The sequence below is a fragment of the Pseudonaja textilis genome, chromosome 2 (genome assembly GCF_049901715.1).
Source record: "Pseudonaja textilis isolate UNSWEBS1 chromosome 2, rPseTex1.2, whole genome shotgun sequence".
NCBI lineage: Eukaryota > Metazoa > Chordata > Lepidosauria > Squamata > Elapidae > Pseudonaja > Pseudonaja textilis.
This window is the reverse complement of record NC_141991.1, coordinates 127,034,113-127,045,673: the sequence shown is the minus strand read 5'-3', so window position 1 is coordinate 127,045,673 and position 11,561 is coordinate 127,034,113. Positions and strand designations below refer to the sequence as shown.

The window sequence follows — 11,561 nt, the reverse complement described above, 5'->3', positions numbered from 1 at the left end:
CACCTGGACTGGACTTAAATACTGAAGAAAAAGGTAAAAGGAAAACTAAACTTAAAAGAGGAGCACAAAAATGGCAGAATATTGTCTGGAAATAAAATCAGACTTAAGTATAAGGGAAATGATATGGAGAAAAGTGGAATTGTGCAGTATTGCTTTACAAATGCTAGAAATGGCATCATTGGAGAACAAAGAAGGAGAACCAGAAGGGGAGGAGTTGATTAAAGAAGAGGCCAGCCTTAATGAACAAATGACACAATGAACATTGAAACTGGGGGGGAGCATGGAAATTAAAATTTGGAGGTCTGAGGGGACAATTAAAGAGGTAATTGTTCAAAAAGTCAAACAAAAAGGAAACAGCAGAACGGGGAATTACAGGAGAAAGCTCAAGAGGGAGGGGGATAAAAACTGGAGTCAGAAATGGAGGGGGAAAATAAAGGACAAGAGGAATAAGAGAAAGGGCCAGAAAAGAAGGGGATATAGAAAGACAAAAAAATGAAAGAAGTTACATGGCCAGAAGACCTAGAGATAATGGCTAGATAGAAAATAAGAAAGGTAATTCATAGAGATATAAAACTATAGATTGTTAAAAATGAAACGATTGGAACTGATGTTTTTTTTCTTTTTCTATTTGATTATTCTTTAAGAATCATTGTTAAATTAACTGGAATATATGTAAAGATGGGACTATAAGAATGTCAATTACATTAAATGAAATTAAAAATATAGTTAAAATGAACTATGGGAATTGTAATAAAGAATACCATGTGGAATCTAACCTAAAATGTATATGTGATATGTAGTACTTAAGTGATAATTAAAAACGATTATATTATGGTAATTTTTAATATGAGTTAAAAGGGAGTAAACTGAATGATGTATAAGATAAAAGGGTGGTGCACTTAAATGGGTAATTAAGGGGGAAATGTTTGGAATTATTAAAACTAAGATGGAATTTATTGAATAATGAAACAAGAATGTGATGAAATTGCAAATATGACAGATAAAAATATAAAAGTATAATGAATACAGATTAAGAAATAAGAGTTTCAAGATATATAAAGAATGTAATTAAAGAAAAACAGAATAAGTTAGGATATGAATTAAAAATGGATAAAATAAATGTGAAAAACATAAGAATATTTGTGAAAATTTTATAGAAAATGAGAAATGTAACGACACCATAAGAAACTGAATATGTAAGATAGATATGTAATTATGGTCATGTTTGTATGGAAATGTAAAAACCTGGAATCACACTGTTCACCAAAAGAGATATTTGTAAAAGATTTTTAAAAATTGGGGGGGGGGGGGAAAGCCCCACATGTATCAGCCATTTCCAATCAAATTAGTATTTCTCCTACAGGATAGAAAAAATACTGCACATACAGCTCTGTCTTATATAAGAACTATTTCCATGCTTTTATACTGTGCTGTATAGAACTTGAACTTATTCTTACTGACATCACCAGTAAGTTCATAATGTTATAAAGAGAGAGATACAACTCATTGTGATCAGAGATAATAAGTAAATAGTTTATTTGGAACTTTTGTCCTATGTTTGTTTACTTAACCACCCCCCCCAAATGTGTACATGGAATAAAACTTCTGACATTAAAAAAAGTGAATCAAGCTTCCCCATTGACTTTGCTTCTCAGATCACAAAAGGTGATCACATGAAGCAACTGTCAAATACATGTGAGTTGTCAAGCAACTGAATTCTGAGCAACATCCATGACAGGTTTCTTTACTACAAAGCTGTTGTCCTCTATTAATTGGCAGATTCCCCAGTTGTTCTGATTATTGCTGTGTGTTGTTACAATAGCTATTTTGGGAAAGCAGAAATTCCTGACAATGCTCCAAGACACTGAACTTCTACAAATAAAATAATGGCTCAAGCCCAGAATTTGGGACTCCACTAGCACTCTTGTCAATTTGAAAAATAGACCAGCACTAAGCTCTGCCACGTTACAAAATGAAAGCTAGATTTTACTCTGGTTTCAAGTGAACTGTGCAGAGCCAGAAGCCATATACCTTCAGAAGGCTGTAGAGGTTTACAACCAATCTTTGCCTGATGCAAAACTCTTATGCAGAGATATCAAAATCTTGTGTTGAGATGGTTATTAGCATTACTGCATTTATTAGCATAATGCCTGTCTGAAGGATACTGGAGGTCAAATATCTGAAGTATTCTGAAAGAGACTTATGTAGAGTTGTAATTGCAGGAATGTTCCAATCTCGGATGGCAAACCTCAGATAAAGAATGTTTCCAAGCAAATAAACTCAGGTAAACAAAGTCACTAATCTAAAGGAGGATGAGAGAGAGGAAGTAAACATGTGTTAGACTTTAACTAGAGATAATTAATTGTATGGATTATTGTGCTAAACAGTAATGAAAGTTAAGCAGTAACCAAAGTTAACCAGTGATGGAGGATAACTAAAAATGTGTATAAATGCAAGACTAGACTCCAATAAAGATCATCATGATTCAGTTGTTCATGATCAAACAACTCAACTGCCTTGTCATTACAATAAGTGGCACCCGAACAGGGACCCTCTTACTTCATCCGGCAAGGATTTGGTGCACCTTCAACCCTTTGTGGTTTCTTCAACCTTTTGGTTTCTTTAAGTATAGGGTCTTCGCTTTCTGAGGAACAAAGGAAGCATGTAGATGAATTAGGCTATTTGTTGAAGAAAAATAATACTGAGGTACCACAGAGAAATCTCTTAAGGCTTGTCCAGGAGATTGCAGCTCAGTGCCTATGGTACCCAGAAAAGGGGTCTTTAAAATTAACTGATTGGGAATGTGTAGGAAAAACATTGCATACTGAACCTCGAGCAAAAATAGAAGTTTTGCATATGTGGCATTTATGTAGGCATGCAATTGAAAAATTTGGTCACAATGAACTTTTTCTTTTAACACCTCCACCTTCACGTTATACTAATGCTGTCATTTGTCCCCCTTCTTCACCTGAATATATGTCTTCAATTCCCTCAGCTCCTGCAGATACAGGGCAAAAGCCTCCTGACTCTATTGTTCAGTCTTCTTTTCAGAAAATGGTAGAGACTTGTAAAAGGGATGCCTCTGTCTCAGGAACAGAACTTGCAGAATTACTGTCTGTTTGTCCAGTACAATATTGTCCTGATCAGGGGCCACAGCTTGGACTGCAAGTAGCAGAATGGGAGGGTCTGCTTTATCAGATCTTAAGAGAGTTTTAAAAAGGCAGTTACAGACTATGGGATTAGTGGTAATTTTACAAGAGGACTTGTAGAAGGAATAAAAAATGGTTATACAATGATCCCTGAAGATTGGAAGCAAATATTTCGCATGATTTTAACATCCATACAATATGCAGTTTGGGAGAGTGAATATATGAGACATGCTCAAACTGTTGCTTTAGGAGAGGGCGGAGCATATACAGTTGAGCAGCTATTTGGTTCTGGACCATTTGGTACAATTCCTACTCAAGTTGTTCTTCCTCCAGCTACATTAACTATTGTTTCTGAATGTGCCTTTCGTGCTTTTCTTAAGGTACCCCAAGCTGGAGAACCTAGAGCAAAATTTTCAAATATTCGACAGAATGCCAATGAGCCTTATGCTGACTTTGTTGAGCGTCTGTACAAAGCAATTAGACAGTAGTTTGATCATCAGGAAGCTGCTGGTGAACTTCTTCACCAATTAGCTATTGAAAATGCTAATGCAGATTGTAAAAGTGCTTTACAGCCGTTAAAGGCTACTGCTCATTACACTCTGGCAGATATGCTGCGAGTCTGCCAAGATATTGGATCACAAACTTATAAAATGCATATGTTAGCAGCTGCTATTCAGAAAGGACAGCGACCAATTGGTAACTATTTAAGTGTAAGAAGCCTGGCCACTTTCAGAAGGACTGTCGTTCTACACCTTCTATGCCTCAGAATCGTCCTTCTAAGAAGTGCCCTATTTGTAAAAAGGGATTTCATTGGGCCAATCAATGTCAGTTTCGGTCGGGAAACTTGCCAATGGGTGTGGCACCCACCCAGAATCCAAAGCATGCCTTTCCCATCACTCTGACTCCTCCAGCAGTCTCTCTCACTCCTCCCCAGCCACAGCTGGTAGCACTGGGATCGATTTAATCACTCAAGAGGAAATTGAGTTTAAATTTCCCATGGAAGTTAAAATAGTTCCATCTCAATTTAAAGGTCCTCTTCCTTCGGGATTAGTTGGCTTAATTTTGCCTCGTTCTTCTGCACACAAAAAGGGCTGTTTTGTTGTGCCTGGGGTAATAGATTCAGATTACACTGGTATTCTCATGATTCAGATTTAGGTGAATCTTCTTCAAGTTCTTCCTTGCAATTCTTGTTGCTCAATTGCTCCTTCTTCCACATGAAATTCCATCTCCTGGTATAGGTAATCGTGGGGATGCAGGATTTGGATCAACTTCTTTATCTGTAGGCTTACTTCATCAGCTGAACTCCTCTCGTCCTTTGTTAACGCCCTTCCTTAATAAACAACCATTTCAAGGGTTATTGGATACTGGAGCCAATGTTACTGTCATCTCCTCTTTACGGTGGCCAGTAAAGTGGCCGAAAATGACAGTTTCTTCATTGTGGGGAATAGGAGGTTCTACAGCTGCTTGGCAGAGTGTTCAAGAAATTAATGTTACAACATCTGCTGGTAAGTCCTTTTTCCTACAACCATACATTCTAGATATTCATACTAATATTGGGGGCCGTGATATCCTTTCTCTTCTTAATGCCCATTTGATTCTTGATGATGGCTCTTCCTCTTAAATGGCTCTGTTCTACGACGGTTTGGGTGGAACAATGGCCATTATCAAGGGAAAAACTCGCTGCTTTACAACAATTGGTTCAAGAACAATTGGCTGCTGGACATATAGAACCTTCTACTACATCTTACAGGACAGGATCTCACTAGCATAGCTTTCACTCGTACAAAAGTTGAACATGAGCATTTGATGATGATTTCAGAATCATATCAGATAGCCTTTTCTCAATATGTGGGAAACTTGTTGTATTCTTTACCCAAGGATCCTAGAATAGTGGTTACTACTACTTTAAATCCAGCCTTTTCTTCCATTTTTGTGCGAAATCCTATTTCTAAAGCTCTTACAGTCTTTACTGATGGATCACCTACAAGGGGTGTAGTTGTCTGGCAGATTCAACAATGGTATTCTAAATTTACTGCCACGCAGACTTCAGCTCAACGTGCTGAGCTGGCTGCTGTGATTTTGGCTTTACGATTGTTCAATGACCAACCTATTAACTTGATCGTTGATACTCAATATGTGTATTTGGCTATGCAATCTCTTCCCTTTTCTTATTGTGCTCTCTCTTTGGATAAGAATTTGTTGCAAAGCAATTTAAAATTCCATTATCTCAAGCCCGGGATATTGTCCGTGCTTGTCCAGCTTGTCAGCAACTGGCAGTTCCCTTTCCAGTAGGTGTCAACCCACAAGGAACCCAAGCTAATCAAATTTGGCAAATGGATGTAACTCAATTTTCAACCTTTAAGCCATACTGTTATCTTCATACGTCTATTGACACTCATTCACACTTCCTTTGGGTTACTGCTTCAAAACATGAACGTACTTCAGATGTTATTTCTCATTGTCTCTCCTCTTTTGCTGTAATGGGTCGGCCTTCTCAGTTTAAAACTGACAATTGCCCTGCTTATATTAGTAAGGAATTTCAAATCTTTTGTCAGAAATGGAATATTACTTTAGTGCACGGAATTCCTTACAACTCTCAGGGTCAAGCTATGGTTGAGCGAGCTCATCGTACTTTTAAGGCATTGCTTCAGAAACAATTACAAACTGAGTCTGGCCCTTACCATCTGTGAAAAATTCAAAATCTCATTGCTGTAGCATTATATATACTTGGAATCATTTAACCTTTTTAGATTCTCTTGCAGACTCACCTGTTAATTTGCATTTTTGAACTACTGAATCTTTAGCAAGGCCTTTGGTAAAGTATCGCCAAGCTCCAGATCCAACCTGGAAAGGCCCTACACCACTGATCACCTGGGGTCGCAGTTACGCCGCTGTGGAAGATCCTTCTACTTGACAAGCAGTGTGGGTTCCAGCACGCTGTGTTCGTCCGTATCATGGCATGGCATCAGGGCCTTCACAACCCGATTCCGGATTTCAATCTTCATCTGAACACAGAAGTCCGTCTTCCAAGGTCAAAGCGCCCGCAACCCATCACTTGGGGCCAGGTTAAATCTACTTCATATCAAGCTCAACAACAACTGCAACAGGTCTCATTACCTCACTCCTGAAAATCTTGTTGTTGCTGTTTTTGCTATTATTACTGCTAACTCTGTTACAATTTTACTTTGTATTTTCTTGTTTATGGTTAATGGTGTTTCTGCTCAAAATGACACTTCTGTGGTTCGTCTTAACCCTAATTTGTGGGCTCGTCATGCCCAATACATGTTTATGACCCATGGCACAAATATTACTTTATACTATGAGCCCCCAATGGGATTTGGTCAAATTTCTTTTATCCCTAACTTGATCATGTCTTCTACATTTATTGTTTCACAACTACAATCTATTTCACACTCCTGGCTATTTTCTACACCCCCTATGCAATTGAATTCTGTCCGTTGGCGTTACTTGAAAGTTAGTCAATTTACAAGGGGTCTGTGCTTCTGTTGTCACGCTAAACACACTTGGCTTCATAATTGGTCTGATTATGATGCTGCTCATAATAAAAAAGCTAGGGAATTATAGTTATTGTTCTGGCTACTATTGGTTGTCAGGTACCTTTAATTCTTCTTTGCATGGAATTAATATAGCTCCTGATATGTATCCTGACAATTTTCCTATTTTTAATGCCTCTGATCAATCTAATACAGGATCGATATGCACTGGCTAGCAGCTTAGGGATCCTAATATGTGGTTCTTTTTTGATAAATATGCTACTAATGTTCATCCTCAGAATTATCAATATGCAACTATAGGTTATTTTACTCTACCTGTTCAAATAGGTACACTCCCATCAACTCGAGGGCGGCGTTCCTCTCTGGGGCCTACATGTAATGATGAAGTCATTATTGACACACAATTGTCTTCTGGTTCTACATTTGGCCGTGCATTGGCAGAGGCCGTTACAGGAGTCCTTACTCTAGGCTCTTATCCTGGCAGTTTTTCTTTTATGCTATAATTATTATTATTGTACTAATTGCAACCTGCTGTTTTATTCAATTTATTCCAAATTTATTCACATTTTTTCGTCCTGCTTCCCCCTCTCTTAATCCTCTACAATTGCGATACATTCATAAATCTTTGAATCCTCCATTTAAAATAAAAAACGAGGATATGTAGAGTTGTAATTGCAGGAATGTTCCAATCTCGGATGGCAAACCTCAGATAAAGAATGTTTCCAAGCAAATACAACTCAGGTAAACAAAGTCTCTAATCTAAAGGAGGATTAGAGAGAGGAAGTAAACATATGTTAGACTTTAACTAGAGATAATTAATTGTATGGATTATTGTGCTAAACAGCAACGAAAGTTAAGCAGTAACCAAAGTTAACCAGTGATGGAGGATAACTAAAAATGTGTATAAATGCAAGACTAGACTCCAATAAAGATCATCATGATTCAGTTGTTCATGATCAAACAACTCGACTGCCTCGTCATTACAACAGACTTATAAATGTTAAATAGCTTTATCAGGGTATTTTTAGAGTGCTTAAGAATTTACATTGCATTCCCAAAGTAATTTGGTGGGACTAGGAAGAAATCCTCTATAAGAGGTTAGAATCTGACTTCTGACCCAATACAGTCTCTATATCTATTGTACTGTACACAGTTGGAATGGTTAAAAAAAGAAGGCATATCACAGCTTGTTTGCCTAAGCCAAGGACTAGATAAGAGTAAGCAAGTGTGTCTGTGATGGTTTTAATGTCAAAGCTGAGCTATTTATCAGTATTATAGTTCACAAACCTCTACTTACATTTATCTTCTAGTTACATATACACCTTCAACGAGTTCATAAAATGCATGGAATTGGCTAAACTTGTACACTTTTAACCAAGTATATTCTGGGATTTCAAGTATGCTTAAACTGATCTCTCACTGTTTTCTATTTGTCGTGCATGATGGTAGCTAAACCCTTTACACTTTAAAAAAAAAAGGAATTAAATTACTAGATATCTACTAAAATTCTATAAGTGCTAGTTCAAGACCTATTTAGAATGAAAGCTTAGGAAAATAATTACCGTACAACAAGCCAAATAGTGCCACCTCCTGGTGAAAAATAAGATTCTATAAAAAAAGAGTCTGGATCAAAAGCTTCCCGCAAAAAAAAATGACAGAGCATTTATTAAGTAAAAATGTTTCAAACTATATAATATTGGTAAGAAAAGCAAGATATTTCACAATTGTAAAATTATAGCTAGAATTTAAGTAAACAAAAAATACAAATTAAAAATAAGGGCTATACAGTGCATCAGAACCCGTTCCCAAAGGTGCTTCACAACATGGAAATGTGTGAACTAAGCATTGGTCTGCAACTTTTTAAAGTAGCCACATCTTTTCCCAGGATTGCTCATCTTCCCTCTGCAGTTGCCTTCTGATCTGGAAAAAGACACGGATGCTTTAAATAGCTGCCCGAAGTTACTATGTTTTACACTCCACAGACTTTTAAGTTCCATTTTGGAATTGAATCTAAGGCGCATCATAACCCTATTAAAATTATTACAACAAAGCATTTAACCAATTGAAAACACTATGTTTCATATAACACAAGAAGCCAAGTTGAAAAGCTCTAAACACATAAGGCTATCAGTCTCCAAAAAGAAAAGAAAAAGTTTGCGATTGTATAGATTTTTCACACTGAGTCAAATCTGGCAGTTTGATTCATAGAGAACTCTGACTGCTTGTCAAAAGAGAGAATAAAGTTTTCAAGAGGAAAATGTTATTCGGTACAAGAAGTATAGAAGGTTATCTGAAAGACATTTTCTGAAAGACAGAAGCTTTGTCATCCTTTAGCTGATTCTTGGGAACAAGGATGCTCCTAAGCCCAACTTAGAGAAAGCCTATTGATTCATAGCCACCTGGATGCCAATTTACAACTAGAGTTGTATAGACAAAATAAAATAAAATAAAAGGCAAAGTGGAAAGATTCTCTCCTAATCCTGATCAAGCAAAGTCAGCCTTCCTCTTCTATCAAATTGCAGACTGCATATCATACTGTAGGTACTGAACAATACCTCTTGAAAACAGTGTTACCACCATTTAAAAAAAGTATTACTCTGTTTTTTTATATACATTAAAGTGCAGTCTTTTTTAAAGTAGTCCATATCCCTTGGAAACTGATCTGGAAGCTCTGCAGTAGTATTGTTAGTACTGATAATGTCATAATTAAGTATATCAAAGCCCTATCTCTTTCACTCAATTGTGAAATGGCTGAAACTGTGGTAAGCAGAAGAGAATACAATGCCTTTTAAGTGTCTTAACTTACAGAATGAAATGTGAAATGCATTTTTACTCAACTGAGGCAGCAGCTATCTCCACAATTTTAAGCATTTAAGCTTTATCATTTGGTAACATTCTTGCATGTTCCAAAATATATTCCTATAAAACAGATCCAAAAAGTTATGTGATTTTCACACTAATTTGCAACACAAAGTCACTTTCATAAAGCTACCTGGCTTTAGGAAAGAACAAAACATTAAACTCCAACTTAAGGCCCTGCATTGTTCAGTAAGTCCTCTATTTAAAGAAGAAAGAAAATAAAATCTATTCTACATCATTATCTTCATCATAGTATCTGTTCTTCTTGATCTGTTCTTCCACAGTTAAACCTTCTTGGTCTTCTCCTTCAAAAAGCCCTGCATCTTTGGATCTATAATTTGGATTAGTGGAGAATTCTTTTTCATTTGAGAGAATCAAGGATGAATATTCTGGAGAGATACACATCATTGGTTCTTCCTGAAGAGACACTGGACATTTTTCTTCTTCCTCCTCCTCTTCCTCCTCCTCAGGTTCAGCATTATTCTGCCCATTCTTAAATAGGGACGCTTCATTTTGTGCTTCTTCTTTTTCCTGATCTAGTTCTCTATCCTTCTCAGCAGTATTTGGGGTACCAACATACTCGATTGTACTGCTTTCTTCCTTTGGTTTGTTTTTGACCACCATTTCCTTCACAAGCTCATCACTCTGCCTTGTTGTACTTGTTTCATGCTTGGGAGGAGATGAGTTTTCCATTCGATAATTCCTCACAGATACTGTTCTAAATGAGGCAGCTACCGTAAATGGTCGACATCTTTCTTTTAATGATGATGTTCTGCGTAGCTTCTTAAGATCTTGATCCACTTCTTCCTGGGGATCTGGTTTCTGGACCTCATCCTCTGGAGGCCACTTTGGTTTGAATACTTTAATGCCTTCTTCCAAGACACTCCCATGACTGCCTTGTTCGGGAGATGGCGGCCAGGAAATCTTCAACTTTTTTGTCTCTGTAGTTTTTTCCTCCTTCTCAGACATTCCAGCGGCTTTTGCTTCCATGCTGGCAGCTAAAACCCCAACTTTTGCAATTGGGGCATCTTCTACTCCTGGACTATGAGGGGCTTCCACAGCATTTCCAACACAGTCATCAGTCTCAGTTTTGCTTGCCCATAGTTCTTTGTGAGACTTATGCCCAAAACCTTCATCATAATTACCTTTGGATTTAAAGAGCTGGTTAAAGTGAGGCTTGCAGTAAACATGTCCTTGAAGAGAAGCATATGTTCCAAGTCTGTATAGGGAAGATACATAAAAATGCCCATTAGTAACTCACACAATTGAAGAAGCTTACCATGCCTTCAAAATTAAAAAAAAAAAGTGCCAGTTGTTTTATCACTGACTCCATAAGACAACCTAAGCTAACATATGAGATTGGGCAGTTGCATGCATATACTGTTAAATATACCAATCTAATAACTCTAGTTGTTCTGTTTAGAATCACTTTCCTTATATAGCAACTTTAAAAGGGGAAACTTTCTAAGATTTTTAAAAAATGCTCATGGTTATTAAGAGGAATACCTGCTGTTGTATTACAAAGGGCCATATATAAACAGAAAACTTTTGTACCCAATCTGCAGATGGAAACTATCATAATGAACCATGTACAATTCATTTAAGGACAAACCATTTTTATTTATTTTTAAAGCTGAACAGGACAAGTGGATTTTGACTAGAAAAGTATCAGGGATTTGTGCAGCCGGTGTCTAAATAGATTCAGAGATGCTGACACGAACCAGTTTTATATAAATAAATATATTTACAGTAAATAAGATAGGCAAACAGGAGCATCATTAGGTAAATCAACACAGAAGGAACATCATGAGATAAAAACACAGAGAGCACATATGTAATATAGAGGAAAAAGGTGGGAAACAAGGAATCTCCCCCCTTTACTCTCACTGCAACCAATTAATTACAGCTCAGATTCCCCCATGCAGTGGTCAGCTCTGTTTAACTAATTAGGTATAACTGTGTGTTCTCATTCATTGTCCAATCCTTTATTGCTCCAGCTATTAAAATTTAAATGTCTTAACAAATGGATTTGAAATAT

The 11,561-nt window shown here is 36.9% G+C and overlaps 1 protein-coding gene across 4 annotated transcripts in view; it reads right to left on the bottom strand.

Annotated features, from left to right (window-relative positions):
• Positions 1–8,300: 8,300 nt before the first annotated feature.
• Positions 8,301–11,561, bottom strand: part of LIMA1 (LIM domain and actin binding 1) — a 63,091-nt gene continuing 59,830 nt past the window's right edge. For all 4 annotated transcript variants that reach the window (XM_026717385.2, XM_026717386.2, XM_026717387.2 and 1 more), the window contains exon 11: positions 8,301–10,742. In XM_026717385.2, the coding sequence (XP_026573170.1) occupies positions 9,749–10,742 (994 nt within the window). In that variant the 3' untranslated portion in view covers positions 8,301–9,748. The remainder of the gene's footprint in view (positions 10,743–11,561) is intronic.